We start from the raw sequence: 16,259 nt of genomic DNA, 5'->3' as shown, positions 1-16,259 counted from the left end.
CCCATTAGCCTTCAATTAAAATTCAAAAAAAAATTTTTTTAAGTGTCTTTGTTAAGTAAGTGAGACAATTTTTGAAAAGCTACTAGGTAAGGCAAATAGATGGAGAAACAATGGAAACAGTGACAGACTTTATTTTCTTGGGCACCAAAATCACTACAAATGGTGACTGCAGCCATGAAATTAAAAGATGCTTGTTCCTTGGAAGAAAAGCTATGACAAACCTAGAGAGCACATTAAAAAGCTGAGACATTACTCTGCCAACAAAGGTTCGTCTAGTTAAAGCTATGGTTTTTCCAGTGGTCACGTATAGATGTGAGTTTTGAACCATAAAGAAAGCTGAGCGCCAAAGAATTGATGGTTTTGAACTGTGGAGAGTCTTACACCACATAAGACTCCTGAGAGTCCCTTGGACTGCAAGGAGATCCAACCAGTCATCCTAAAGGAAATCAGTCTTGAATATTCATCAGAAGGACTGACTCGGAGACTGACGTTTCAGTACTTTGGCCACTTGATGCAAAGAACTGACTCATTGGAAAAGACCCTGATGATGAGAAAGACTGAAGGCAGGAGAAGTGGACAAAAGAGGATCAGATGGTTCTATGGCATCATCGACTCGATGGACATAAGTTTGAGCAATCTCCAGGAGTTGGTGATAGACAGGGAAGCCTGGTATGAAACAGTCCATGGGGTCCCAAAGCGGCAGACAGGACTGAGCAACTGAACTTAACTGAACTGATCCTAAGAATAGGGCTTATCTGATGGCTCAGTAAATAATCTGCCTGCAAGGCAGGAGAACTCAGCTTCGACTCCTGGCTTGGGAAGATACCCTGGAAAAGGAAATGGCAACCCACTCCAGTATTCTTGCCTTGAAAATCTCATGGACAGATACCGTCCATGGGGTTGCAAATAGTCTGACAGGACTGACCAACTAACACTTCCACTTCCAACCTAAGGATGGGGGTTGGTTGCCAGGGGAACCAACCTAGTGATTAGAGTGTTAGAATTTTCAGTCTCACCCTTCCACCCCAGGCAGGGGAGAGGGGCTAGAGATTAAGTTCAATCACTGAAGGCCAAAGATTTAATCAATCCTGGTTCTGTAATAAAAATCCATGTACCAGAAGATTGGAGAGCAGAAGTGTGATCAACATGTGGAGATTGAGGGAGAGTGTTTCACTCCATAAGCCTCCCTGCACACTTTGCCTATGGCATCTCTTCAATCTGGCTGTTCCTTGGTTATAGCCTTTTATAATAAACTGGTAATCTAATGAGTAAAATGTTTCTCTACATGCTGTGAGCCATTCTAGCAAATTAATGAAACCTGAGGAGGGGGTCATGGGAACCTCCAATCTATAACCAGTGGATCAGTAGTACATGTGACATCCTAGATTTGATATTGGTCTCTGAAGTGGGATGGCGGCAGTCCTATTGGACTGTGCCCTTAACTTGTGGAATCTAATGCTATTTTCACATCAACAGTGTCAGACTAGTTACACTGTAGGACACCCAGCTGCTTGAGAATTGCTTGGTGGTATTTAAAAACTCATACAATGGAACTGATGTTAGAATCTATGCCCTCAGGCTCAGCATTCCCCCAAACCAGTCACAAGACTTTTGCTTCCATTTCAAACTTACCTCTTCCACACTCAGCCATTCAGTCCTTCATCACTGTTTTCATCATTTTTAAATTAGTGAGGAAAATCTGTTTATAATTTCACTATCTCAAAATTTAGTTTTTCTAACCAACCAAATAGCAGATTTATTTTTTCATACTAATTATAAAAAGGTTAAAAACTGAAGTCTTTTCTCTCTCTGTATTGTTGGTTTTCAACTTTAATGATACATCACTTTAAAAAAGTTCTGAATCTTAACAAACACTCACCATTAATAGTTTATACACTTAATCAAAAATAATAACTCTCAGCTTTCTTTATATTACTTATTAAAGACCTATGTAAGTAAGCCCTAAGGCTGCTATATGATTGCATATTAAACATGGTTTTCCTGCCCTTCATTTCAAAGTTATGTTAACCCAAATATATCCCTCAAAGTCCAGGTGGTCATCTGGACAGCAATTAGGAGAACACTAGAATAGATGGTAACATCAAACAAAAAATAAAGATCGTTTCCTTATAAAAATGTAATGAGATCTCCATATATAAGCTGAAACCTGTAACATTTTCTGATTATAAATGGCTCGAGAATGTCTATCATCAAAAAATCCATAAAGAATAAATGCTGAAAAGGGTATGTAGAGAAGGAAACTCTCCCACACTGTTGGTGGGAAGGTAAAATGGTACAGCCCCTATGGAAAACAGGAGCTTCCCAGGTGACACTAGTGGTAAACAGCCTGCCTGCCAATCCAGGAGATGTAAGAGATACAGGTTCGATTTATCATTTGGGAAGATCCCCTGGGGGAGGAAATGGCAACCAACGCCAGTATTCTTGCCTGGGAAATCCCACAGACAGAAGAGCCTGGCAGGCTCCTAAGCATCAGGGTCTTTTCAAATGAGTCAGTTCTTCCCATCAGGTGGCCAAAGTATTGGAGTTTCAGTATCAGTCCTTCCAACGAATATTCAGGACTGATTTCCTTTAGGATGGAGTGGTTGGATCTCCTCGCAGTCCAAGGGTTTTGAACACCACAGTTCAAAACCATTAATTCTTCGGTGCTCAGCTTTCTGTACAGTCCAACTCTCACATCCATACATGACTACTGGAAAAACCACAGCTTTGATTAGATGGACCTTTATTGGCAAAGCAACGCCTCTGCTTTTTAATATGTTGTCTAGGTTGGTCGTAACTTTTCTTCCAAGGAGCAAGTGTCTTTTAATTTCATGGCTGCAGTCACCATCTGCAGTGATTTTAACTGACCATCATCAATTTGCTTTAATCACATTTTAATTGATAGCTTATTTAATATATTTATTTAGATAACATATTTAATGAACACATTTAAGTTAAATGAAATTTAATCACATTATATAATAGGATTTAAGTAACTATGATTTAAATGTAATTTATTAAAGTCAGTGGTAATAATACAAAAACCAATAACTAAAATTTATTGATCATCTATGGCATGGTGCTAAGAGGGTATACAGGGCCTCAGTTAATCCTCAGTATAACTTTGGGAGGTGAATACTGTAACTGTCTACATTTTATAGATGAGAAAATCAAAAACAGAGAAATTTCATCAAGTTTCAAGAATGAGCAACTTTTTTGCACCACTTTAATGCACCACTAGGAAAAACCTGCCAATCAATCTATGACACAAGGATAAAACACATCTATATTTCAGAGATGCTGAAATGTGAAAAACATAAAGTATCTTATAAGAAAATATGTAATTTTCACAAGATCACAAATCTACTAAGATCACAAGTGAGACTGAATACAGACAGCCTGGTTCCAGTCCTGATTTATGTCTGTTGTGGTCATTTAGTCACTAAGTTGTGTCTGACTCTTTTGGGACCCCATGGACTACGACCAACGAGGTTCCACTGTCCATGTGATTTCCCAGGCAAGAATACTGGAGTGGGTTGCCATTTCTGTCTCCAAATTATGCCCATTAAGTAAGTAAAAGTTGCTTAGTTTTGTCCTGATTCTTTGCTACTCTATGGACTGTAGCCCATCAGGCTCCTCGGTTCATGGAATTCTCCAGGCAAGAATAATAGAATGGATAGCCATTCCCTTCTCCAGTTCATCTTCCTGACCCAGGGATCATACCCGGGTCTCCTGCATAGCAAGCAGATTTTGTACTGTTTGGGCTACCTGGGAAGCCTATTATCCTGGCAAAATTATTAACAGTGCTCCCTTTAACTATCAAAAGTACCCCAGTTTCAAGGATAAAACATAGTTTTCCTACTCATGGTTTAAATGAAATAAATCCTGTGCCCTGAGTGTCACGTGAGGGCACCAGGGGTTAATGTAGGAGCCAGCACCCTCTGCAGATAGCTTCAAGGAAGTCCTGCCCAATATGGCAGGTTTTTATTGAGTGATGGCAAAAGAACCCAAACAAATCCTCTTAGGGAAGTGTAAAGTGGAGATGAACCCAAGAGAAGTTGGGTTACTTCAACTCAGATTATTGCTCCAAACAAAGCTGAGAAGTATTCCAGGGCCACATAAAGCCTGTTTTCTACATTTGTCTTGAAAACACTCACTTGACTATTTGGATGATTGCCATGATAACCCTTTTCCCACTTAATAATTTTTTCCAAAGAATTATTTTCATTGTGATCATAAGAAAATGATCTAAAGCAAAGCCCACTACATCACCTTGTTGTTCAGTTGCTAAGTCGTGTCTGATTCTTTGTGACTCCATGGACTGCAACATGCCAGGCTTCCCTGTCCTTCACCATCTCCCAGAGTTTGCTTCAATTCACATCTTTTGAGTCGGTGATGCTATCCAACTGTCCCAACCTCACCTTAAACTCTGATAAATTAGCCTAAGACCAGCCAACTGAAAAGTGAGATAATCTTCAGAAATTTGAGAATGCAAAAAAGGAAACAAAGCACAAGTGAACATGTGAACTTGGAGAAAAAGATGGACAAGTTAGTAGCAGTTCATAAAGGAACTCTAAATAGATCAGGCCACCCCACCAACACTGCACCCAGAGACCTCCTATTCAAGGGGCTATGATGCTGCTCCTCTCCAAGACCTCCCTATCTCAACCACAAATGGAAGGGTGGAGATGTGTACTTTACAAAGAAGCATCAGGTCTTGCAGCTGGCCAGTGACTTGAACATTAGAGCAAAATGATGAGCTAGATCAATAAGATGTTCTTATTATTAAAACTGTAACATTCTGGGAGACAGAGATGGATGATGTGGTAGGGTTAGGAAGCTGGAGTGGACCAAAGAATGGACCAAGTTATAGGCAGGTGGAAGTTATAGAGAAATGGTACCCCTAGTAGCAACCAGTTAACACAAACGAAGATGCACGGAGGAGCCAACATCAAGGAAGATTAATCTTGAGTTCTGTTATGTGTCCCTTTCAATAAACCTTTCTCTTTTTTTACCCCCTCGAGATAAGTCCAAAGACATCTTTCAACCAAGGAAGACATAACAATCAACTGCATCATCCATACAAGAGTGAGAGCACAAAAGGAAATAACTAAGCCAGACGGCATGATTCCACAGGGCCCAGAATACTGTGAATACTGGATAAGGTAGGCTTGGGGCTTGGGAAAGCTCTTCACTGTGCTCAAGTTTAGAAACCTGCACTTTGCAAGCCTGGCAAATTTAAGGATCTTTATATTTCTCTTCTTTTATTCACCTGTTCTTGTTCTGTAGGCCGTAACAACATGTCCCGAGAACTCCTGAGCATAAGGACAGAGCACATGGTTCCATGACAGAGATAAGCAAGGAGCTTTTATAACTACAGCAACTCACACCTTCTCTGCTAAGGGACGGTAAACAGCCTTTTATCACCTTTTTGGTACACAGCAATGGAGAGAAGCCAGCAATGGAGACCCAGCAGGGAAAACATGAATCTTGTTCGGCCTCTTTCCTTAATAATGCCAATCTTTCTCTTCTATCCTGACTGCCAACATTCAGTCCATTGTAGTTAGAAGGACCATATATCAGTTTTCCGGTCACAGCTTGGGTTTCTCTTATATGTGTTGGTATAATTATTCACAGTGCTCACATTCACTCTGAAAAGTATCCTGATTTGACAATAAATTATGTGGTCACCCTGATTTTGATCTAAAACCCTCATCTTCTTTCACTTTCACCACTCAAGGGAAAAACAAAAAACTGTCCCTCAATCTGTGACACAAGTCTACAAACACATCCAGTTTTCAGAGATGCTGAAATGTGAAAAAGAAAAAAAAATGAATTGTAATAAATTATGTAAGTAATTTTCACACATCACAAAGATAACCAGTGTTGAGGGCAAGACTTAAACCCACGCAGCGTGAGTCCAGTCCTGGTCTGTGTCTATTATCCTGGGCATAATTACTACCAGCACTCAAACAGTACAACAATCTCCTGAATGATTTCCATACTTACATCCCTCCAACCCTCTCCACAGAAGGAATACTCTAAAGCATAAAGTGGCCCCTGCCACCCCACTGTCTAAAACACCTCAATGGCTCCCCTTGTCCTCAAGAACTAATTTTAACTGCATTACCAAACTCACAGGATTAGCAAAATTTTCCTGCTTATGTCTCCAACCTCATCTCTCACTGCTCCCTGACCTCTAACTTCACAAGCCACCTTATCCAACTCCTCAGGATCCTTGAGTCACAACCCTGGATCAAACACAATCTAGAAATGGAAATGGGATAAGCTCATGGAGAAGTGAGGGTAGAAAAAGAGATATCAGACTCTCATTCCACCCCAATTCTTATGCCCAAACTTACACAAACCTATTCCTTAAGCTTTGCCATGTCTCAAATATCAACTCAAACATTTTATCAAACTCCTTCATTTTAAAATGAAAATAAATTTTAGAGGTACATGTTAGAAATTTATTCTTCTGTGACTGGTATTCACGTGCTGTATTATTGGCTCATTTCTAGAAAGGGACTAAAGCTGGCAACATAATCAGCACGTTTGATCAAAGTCTGAACTCAGAATACTAGAAAACTCCATCCTCTATCACCATTCCCCAAAACTCACTCTCTAAAGCCAGTTTCACAATTTGTTCAGTATTCCTGAAACATTAAAGGCAGTGCTGTGTGCTGGGCAGACAGTGAAGGGTATGTGCCAGTTGCCCTTGGGTACATTTTAAGCACTATAATCTAGTGTTTGGGTGTCCGCCCACCTCAAACCTTTGACGCACATGAGGTCCAGAAACCATAGCTACTAAGTCAACACTTAGATGTGCAAACATTTCTGGAATGAAGCAACATCTAGGATGGTGCAACTGAGCTCCCCGTGTGACCTTCCCTACTGCCACCTTAAGCCTCACCAGACCTTCACCCCATCTTTGCAATGAGAACTGGGGCCCAGGAGACAGGCCTTCAACTCTCTGAGCCTCGAGATCCCCAGATGTAAACTGAGAATAATCACCTGTTTCAAGTGGTTGCTACAGGATTAAGTGAAATAAAACATTTGGAAATGCCAACGCAGAACCTAACCCTGATATGGCAGCAAATGATAAATGGTTACCAAATCTGGGAAAGGAAAACTATTCTGACCTAATAAAGCCTAAATTTATAAAGCAACTAAATTTAGTTTCAAAAATTCACTGCAAGAAAAATAATGACTCTAGCCTACTATCTAACGAGAACGTCAGATGTCATGCATATCATCTCACTCAATCTTTGTAACCATCTGTAACAAGTATTTCCTTTTAGAGAACAAGAAATTGAGGGTGAGTCAAGTTCAGTAATTTGTAGAGCTAGAATTTGGCAGACCTAGAATTTGAATTTAGTCCTGTTTTAATACAGAAATCATACCCTTTTCTTCTGCTTCTCAGACCCTGGAGCCTAGGAAGGAGGGTGTCAGATAAAAGCCTGATAAGAATCAGATGGATGATATCACCCACTCAATGGATATGAGTTTGAGCAAGCTCTGGGAGATGGTGAAGCACAGGGAAGCCTGGCATGCTGTAGTCCATGGGGTCGCGAAGAGTCAGACATGCCTGGGCGATTAAAGAACAACAAAAGAGCCAGATGAGAAAACAATCATGAAAAGTTGATTAGTCCATCTACGTTAAAGAGCCTCTTGATCAGGGTCAAAGAGGAAAGCAAAAAGGCTGACTTAAAACTCAACATCTAAAAAAGTAAGATCATGGCCTCTTGTCCCATCATTTCATGGCAAATAGAAAGGGAAAAGGAGGAAACAGTGACAGACTTTATTTTCTTGGGCTCCAGAATCACTGTAGACAGTGACTGCAACCATAAAATTAAAAAACACTTGCTCCTTGGAAGGAAAAGCTATGACCAACCTAGGCAGCATATTAAAAAGCAGACACATCGCTTTGCCAGCAAATGTACATCTAGCCAAAGCTTTGATTTTCCTAGTAGTCATGTACAAATGTGAGACTTGGACCATAATGAAGGCTGAGTGCTGAAGAATTGACGCTTTCAAATTGTGATACTGGAGAAGATTCTTGAGAGTCCCTTGGACAGCAAGGAGATCAAACCAGTCAATCCTAAAGGAAATCAACCCTGAATATCCATTGGAAGGACTGATGCTAAAGGTGAATATCCAATACTTTGGCTACCTGACGCGAAGAGCCAGTTCACTAGAAAAGATTCTGACACTGGGAAAGATTGAGGAAGGAACAGAAGGGGCCAAAAGAGGATGAGATGGTTGGATGGCATCACCAACTCAGTGGACGTGACTTTGAGCAAACTCCGGGAAATGGTGAAGGACAGGGAAGCCTGGTGTGCTACACAGTCCATGGGGTCACAAAGAGTCGGATACAACTTAGTGACTGAACAACAATAAATTAGCATAAGCTCAAACACCAAGGTATCCATCCCTTAGGGACAAAAAGATGTGGAAAGGTAAGCAATCAGCATAATTAAACAGTTCAGGTCAAACAGGACCATCTGGCAACATAACTTACTGTTTTAACAGGTATCATCATGAGGCAGGTGACTCCCAGGCCCTGTGATTTTAAGCAGGTTATTACATGACTGGTCTATGCCTCTACTCTGTTACATGTGATATGAAGACAGTACAATCTGCCTGCAGTAGCATGGTTTAAGGAAATCATGCACAGAAGTCACTTTGCACAGAGTCTGTCACATATGAATGCACAGCACTATTATTATGAAAGCCCTTTCACCACTAGACTTTTCCTTTCTCACTTGCCTAAATTCTGTGCGTGTGTGCAAGCTCAGTCACTTCAGTCATGTCCAACTCTTTTGCAGCCCCATGGACTGTAGCCCGCCAAGCTCCTCTGTCCATGGAATTCTCCAAGCAAGAATACTAGACTGGGATGCCATGCCCTCCTCCAGGTGATCTTCCAAACCCAGGGATCAAACTGATGTCTCCTACACCTCCTACACTGCAGGTGGATTCTTTACCCACTGAGTCATGTGGGCATCAATCCTCAACTTCTCTGTTACTTACCTGTCTCTTGTTCTCTGCACTCCATGAATTCATCTAAACCACAAAAGCTTACTGGATACCTGGTCAGGCAGATTGGTAAATAGGAGTGCATAAGAACAGTCTTTACCCTCACAGACTTTACAGTCTTACATTCGTGGGAAAGGAAGAAAGACAGATAATAAAACAAACAAATAAAAACACGTAGTAAACTACCAAATAAAGTGGTAAAGAATCCACCTGCAATGTGGGAGACCTGGATTCGATCCCTGGGTTGGGAAGATCCTCTGGAGGAGGGCATGGCAACTCAATCCAATATTCTTGCCTGGAGAATGCCCATGGACAGAGTAGCTTGGCAGGTGACAGTCCATGGGCTCGCAAAGAGTCGGACACAACTGAGCGACAAAGCACAGCACAAAGAGTTAAAAAGCAGGTGAGAAGCAGAATACAGTCTCAGGGGAGAGGGTTAGTCAGATAATATCTTATATAGCGCAAGCCCTGTTGGAAGACTGGTTAGAATCAGAAAGTTGAATGACAAGCTGAATGATGAGAGAGGAGAACAAGGTCTGAGATCAGAGGGAACAGCGTTTCAGGAAGAGGAAAAAGCAAGTGCCTCTAACAGTGCCTTAGAGGACTAAAAACATAACTCTACTGGCCTCACAATGCTGCAGTATGATTGCCGGTTTACACACCAGTTTTGCCACTAGATTATGTGCCTCCTGAGGGCAGGGCGATATGTCCTCTTCCTGCACTCCCTCACTCATGGGACATTCTCTAAAGCACTAGATTTATGGGGAAGATAGTCTTTCCTATAAATCGTCTCTACCTTCAGGGAGCTTACAACAAACAGCATTGGGCAAAGACTAAGCATACAGAAAATATTCACTAAGTGAACAATATGTGCTTGATGTTCAGTTATGTAGTTGAATATCATGGCAAAGTCTGGCCTTTCTACAGCCCTTCTTTCCTTCCTCATTTGCCTAAAAGATCTCCACCAGCCTTTCAAGTCTTCTGCAATGACTCCTCTAATCTCCCCATCTCTCTCTCCTCTGCCTTGGCCCATAATCCACTCCACCTGGCATGCCTTCTCCTATATCCTCTTTAACAGACTAATTCTAATGTTATTTCCCAAAATTTCATCAATATACTGACTTTCTGCACTGCTTCCCAGGTGTTGCAGCAGTAAAGAATCCGCCTGCCAATTCAGGAGATGCAAGAGACGTGGGTTCGATGCCTGGGTTGGGAAGATGCCCTAGAGGAGGAAATGGCAATTCTCTCTAGTTTTCTCACCTGGAAAAGCCCATGGACTGAGGAGCCTGGCAGGCTACAGTCCTAGGGGTTGCAAATGAGTCATACCCTACTGAGCACACCCAGCACACACACATACTGATTTTATTATTTGCCCAAATGAATAGAAGTCGATCAAATTCTTCAGGCAAACGTTTTCATCAAGTAACAGAGAATGATGGATGTAGCTAGCAAAGGACAATACCAGATTGAGTGAATAGTAAAACGAGTTGAAAGACAAATGATCTGAAGTTGCATTTATAACTGCTTTTCCTCCCCCAAATACAAGATATGTCAGTGAGTTTCTGGGCATTGTGCCTATAGAATTGCGGCAGGATACAAGGGCAGCAAGATTCTCATGACTGTGGGTCTGTTTACTCCATCTCTCATCCATGAAAGAAATGCTTCCTTCTCAGTAAACAAAACCAACTTGGGATGAGCTATCACTTAAAGATCTTCCCCACACAGAAATCAGTAGTTTAGCATCTAATTTGACATGAATTTCCTTTTCTAAGGACACTGCAGTTGTACTTCATTTTTAAAAATAAAAAAGTCAGATATTTATTCTTCTAGGCAAGAAGGCAGATAAAGGTCAGTCACAACTTCCAACACAGCATCCACAGCCATATTTAGCTGATTAAAAATGTCCACGTAAGCTTCAGCCTTCACTTCTAAAAGTCAAGCATCTCTCTTTCTTTTCCCACTTCTGGAAAGAGCGGAAAATCAAGCTGGAGTCATCTACTGTAAGGTATATAACAGCAGGGGCATGGTTTCCATTTCCCTCAACAAGGCACATTCCTCCCTGAGTTCCTGGACAGAAGCTGTGGGCTTTATAGAGAAATACATACCAAGGACCGTACAGCTAGGGGTCTTAGGGACAGTCTTTCCCACAATGTCTCTGCTTCTCCTACAACAGAACAGCTCTGTGAACTTCACCCAACCATTATGAGAGGGTAAACATACTAAAAAGCTAAATACCATGATTAGATTACCATTAAACATTTAAACACAGTGCCCTCAATCAGGACTTCTTCTAAGACATGACTAACGTAATGGGCTCATTTCAGTGCCCAATAAGGCTGTGCCTCGCTCTATCGTGCTATTTTTAATAGTGCACTATAACTACATGCCTGGCCTTTGGCAGCCAGACTGGGATTCAGCTATTTTTTACTAGCTGAAAAACTGTGGGTAAGTCATGCAAGAACTGTAAGTTTTTAAAAACTCCTTACCAGGCCCTGCAAGGCCCCATTTGATTCAGGCCCTGCCTACCTTACACACCATGACTAGTACTATCACATTCCACCTCTTTAATGGTCTGGATATGTTGAGTTCAGGCCATACCTAAGGGCCTTTGCATTTGCTGTCCTCTCTTCCCCAGAATGTCAAGTCACCTGGTTGGCTACTTTTCATTACTCAGGCCTCAGTTCAAACGTGAAAATGCCACCTCCAGTATCTCATGATGTTGATCACATGAGTGCATATAATTCCATTTACTTAAAGTACAAAACAAAAGCAATGTGTGGTGACTTAACTCAGGAGACCAGTTACTCTTTTCTCAGTAGTAGTTCTATAACCGCACAAGGATGTCCTCTGAGTTGCAGGTACATGATTAATTTCTTGATACCGTTCTGCTCACCTGGACACGCTCAGTTTGTGAAAACTCAAACTGTTCACTTATAATATGCACATTTTTAGTGTATGTGTTACATTGCAATAAAAAAATTAAACCAAAACAATAAAAAGAACAAGTTGTCAAATTGGTTTTCCTTGATAAACTAATCTATGACACACCATCTGGGCTAGACTATTCATTTTCTACCCCAAGACCTTGTTTTACTTTCTTCATAGCATCTGTCACTGACTGAAATCATCTTCATTACTGTTTATGTAAGTACAGTCTAGCCATTTCCCACCCCTATTAAAATGCAGTATCATGTGGCCAAGATCTCTACCTGTCTTGTTTACCATCCCCAAATATCAGCACTTCAAACAGCCTTTTTCCAGGTAGAAAATGAATAGGAAAAAAAACATGTAAAATAAATGGCAAAAGGGTGGCCCTTTAAGGATGATCTAACATCAAATAAAAGTCATTATTTAAGTGTTAGAAAAAAAAACCAAGAACTGTGGTGCAAACTATGTGAGGCCCAACAACAGAGAAGACAAAATGTCAACAACATTTGTTGTTGTTCAGTTGCTCAGCTGTGTCCGAGTCTTTGTGACCCCAAGGGTTGGAGCTCACCAGGCTTCCCTGTCCTTTACTACCTCCAGTTTGTCAATGACATTAAGCATCAGGAAAGTGAAAGTGAAAGTCACTCAGTTGTGTCCGACTCTTTGCCATCCCATGGACTGTATATCCATGGAATTCTCCAGGCCAGAATACTGAAGTGGGTAGCCTTTCCCTTCTCCAGGGGATTTTCACACCCCAGAGATCAAACCCAGGTCTCCCACATTGCAGGCAGATTCTTTACCAGCTGAGCCACAAGGGAAGCCCTAAAAATATGTGGCAAATTTAACTATGAGGAGGGGATAGATAATGTCATTCTACGGCACTCTGTGAGAGTGGCTGAAGTTACTTCTCACAGCAGAAACTGGGTCTTTTTTTTTTAAGAGTGTAATTCTTTACAATGTTATGTTAGTTTCTGCTATACAACAAAGTGAATCAGTTCTAAGTACACATATATCCCCTTCCTCTTAGATTTCCCTACCCCCACCCATCCCACCCATCTAGGTCATCACTACAGTCTGTCATACAGAGTACAGTAAGTCAGAAAAACATGTATCGTATATTGATGCATATGTGAGAAACTGGGTCTTTTATCTCTGTACACACAAAAGTTTTGCACAAGGCATGGCACAAAGTAGGTATGAGCCAAGAATAGCAACTGATTTCTGAGTCACTTTGGGAAGATTCTAAAGTCTCCTGGAAAAACAGGGTCCTATTCAAGTGTAATGTCTGCCCTGGGCAAGGGAGTAAGTAAACACAACATAAATGCATACACAGGTGGAGCAGATACAAAGAAACACCCAATAATATGAAAAGGGCTTCTTACATAACATGTATTTTTTTCTAAGATGTTTACAAAGAAGAAAATTAAAATGGATCAGTAGTATTGGTCATGGTTACTTTGTGCTCTGCAGACTAACTTACATGCTGGTATAATGTATTTTCATTAAGAAACTTATATCAGAAACTGGTATAATGGAAACTGAAAAGAAAACCTTTAACCTGGAACCAGCTCTGCCACAAACTCTCTTTATAACCTTGAACAAGTCCTTGAACTTCTTTAATGCTCCATTTTTCGACCTGTGAAATGAGTTTTTTGGATCGGATACTTGCTAATGCCCATTTCCAGTTCTTGAACACTGTGTACTATTCTTGACTTAAAAAAAAAAAAAAGAATTCTCATCTCCTAAGTGTGTGTTCACAGGACAATACTTCATCTACAAATACGTAAATCAAAGTTTTCAGACAGAGTGAGGTAGAAGATTCTTTTACCCAATCTTTTTGCCAAACCAAGGGTATCCCCCACCCAGATTTTCTAAAATGTTGTATTCAGGCTCCCATTTCTTGCTAAGGCAAGAAGCCCTATCATACTTCAGCTAAACACTTGAATTTTTCTACACAATTACTTCTTTTCCTCGAATTTTCACTGCCTTAGGCCTCATGTTTCTCATCAATTCAAAGCTACTCTCAGAGTTAGCACCACAGCTCTTGGTTTTTTCCTAACATTTAATGAATGGAACTTGATCACCTGGAGATATTCCCCTTACTCTATTACAACGGTTATTAGTTATTTTAATTAGACAAAAGCCACCATTCCCTTTGCTATCTTACCATACTGTCAAGTGCCTGTTAAAGATATTACAGTAATGTTATTAGCACCTGTTAAATTTGCATTAACAAAAACATACAAATGAGAAGTCAGGAAAAGAAAAGAAAAAAAAAAAAAAAAAACTCAGATGTCATAATTAACCAAAGTTTAGAGTAACTCAAAAAATCATCAGTAGCTACCTTTCAATTAAAAAAAAAAACAACATACTATGCACATCCTAGATAAAACTGCAAGAATGATCATTTGTCTCTCATCAATTAAAAATGGGGACAAGGACAAGGACAAGGCTGTGCTGTGGCCAAGCCCCATATTGTTTTCTTCAAAAGGGAAGAGATATTTCTAATGGAGAATAAAAAGTTGAGTAGTTCAGTCATTTCTCCAAGAGTCATCACCAACTCATAAATCCCCAAAGGCCTTCTGGCTACTATGTATGGCTCTTGCCACCTACAGAAAGTAAAATCTCCTAGAGGCCAAGCTCTAATAGCTATTCAGTGTCCATCACTGGCCCTCCTAGGATTTTGTTCTCTAGAAACAAGGAGAAAGAGGACAAGGGCAATACTCAAATGTGTTCCATTGACAGGACTGAATTTTCACTAAATTGAGGAAGGACATTTCCCATCATTCTCCTTGACCCCCTCATTTCACCAACTCAGCACCCCACACCCACACCCAACCCTGCCAGTCTGCAAACGCAGGCAGCTCACTCTAGGAAATGAGTTACTAAACCAGCAAGGCTGGGGTGGGTTTCTAGGTACCTTCATCACAAGGACATTTGTTAAATGGGTTCAAAAGCAGGACTGGCAACTGAGGACTGGCAGTTACCTCAGAACAGATAACTGAGGACAAGAAAAAAAATGTTTCCTGCCATTTCAGTAAGCGGTAATGTTGCCTACCATCAAATCAGCAGCCACTGCAGGGGCCCGATACAGTGCACCCTGAGGGGAATTGAGGATTCCACAAGGTTTGGTTTTTGTCTTCCAGCAAAAACTCCTATAAATCCTGGCTCCTCCCCTACCTCTTTCCAACAATTTCTCGGAGCTATCCAAAAACTTCCTCAGGATACAGTCCTCAATAAATGCCTCAAAAAAATTTTATTTCTCAACTTTTAGGTTGTGTTTTGGTTGTGTGTGTGTGTGTGTGTGTGTGTGTGTGTGTGTGACTTCAAACCGTGTGTGTGTGTGTGTGTGTGAGACTTCAAACCCCGTGTGTGTGTGTGTGTGTGTGTGTGTGTGTGTGTTGGCAACACAATAACACCTCGGGTCTTTGTGTGTGTGTGTGTCTGTGTGTGTGTCTGTGTGTGTGTTGGCAACACAATAACACCTCGGGACTTCAAACCCCGTTTCCAGGAACTTTTCCTAAAGTTGACTGTGCAGCTCCTGGTATTGGGCCCGGCGCCCTCCCCCGCGCTGTGGGAATCCATGTCAGCGACAACTGAGTTGGGTGGCTCTCACTCTGAGGTGGCCCCGGCTGTCATTAACCCCTCAGCCCAGGACCCACCCCCCACACCTGAAGGAGAGGGTGCTGGGGTCCCTCGTGCGCCCCAAACGCCGCACCGCGCGTCCTCTCCACAGGTGTGGCGCCGCGGCGACCGCGCACCCGGGACCAGGAAGAGGAGGACAGAAGGGGACGGAAGGGGACCAACGGCTGCTCGAGGCCCCCACCAAGGGGTCCGCTCACCTGGGACCTGGCCGCCAGGAGCGGGGGCCGGAGCGCCAAGTCTCTCAGAAGTTTCCGGGCCTGCGCTCCCACGGGGGCCGCCATCTTATCCAGGAAACCAGCGAGGGGATCCTGACTGGGTGCCGACAGGGCGGGAGGGGGCTGGAAGAGGAAGGGAGGGGAAAGGGGCGGGGCCGGCCGCCGCGTGCCGCCCGCCCCGCCCCCTCCGCCCGGGCGCGCCTGGTGACCCTGGGACGCGGCCACACTCCTGAGGGAACACCTGTCGAAGCCCTGCGTCCCCCACGACGACGGCCACCTCGGCCCCAAATTCACTTTCAGCATTTGGAGCCTCCTCTCCGCGCTACCGCGGGTCACAATGTGAGCGAAAACCCACCCCGAGCCCAGCGGTCGTGGACTTAAAGTGCACTGGAGCGAGAGGCCAGTGCCTGTTGCCGGTTCCAGGGAGTGCTCTGAGGA

At 42.3% G+C, this 16,259-nt stretch overlaps 1 protein-coding gene across 1 annotated transcript in view; it reads right to left on the bottom strand.

Moving 5' to 3' along the window:
* The window catches only part of SUCLG2 (succinate-CoA ligase GDP-forming subunit beta), a 264,516-nt gene extending 248,458 nt beyond the window's left edge, over positions 1 to 16,058 (bottom strand). The window contains exon 1 of the mRNA XM_065933317.1: positions 15,804 to 16,058. Within this exon, the coding sequence (XP_065789389.1) occupies positions 15,804 to 15,887 (84 nt within the window). The 5' untranslated portion in view covers positions 15,888 to 16,058. The remainder of the gene's footprint in view (positions 1 to 15,803) is intronic.
* Between the last annotated feature and the right edge of the window lie 201 nt (positions 16,059 to 16,259).

This window comes from Muntiacus reevesi, chromosome 4 (genome assembly GCF_963930625.1).
Source record: "Muntiacus reevesi chromosome 4, mMunRee1.1, whole genome shotgun sequence".
NCBI lineage: Eukaryota > Metazoa > Chordata > Mammalia > Artiodactyla > Cervidae > Muntiacus > Muntiacus reevesi.
This window is presented reverse-complemented; position numbering and strand designations above follow the sequence as displayed.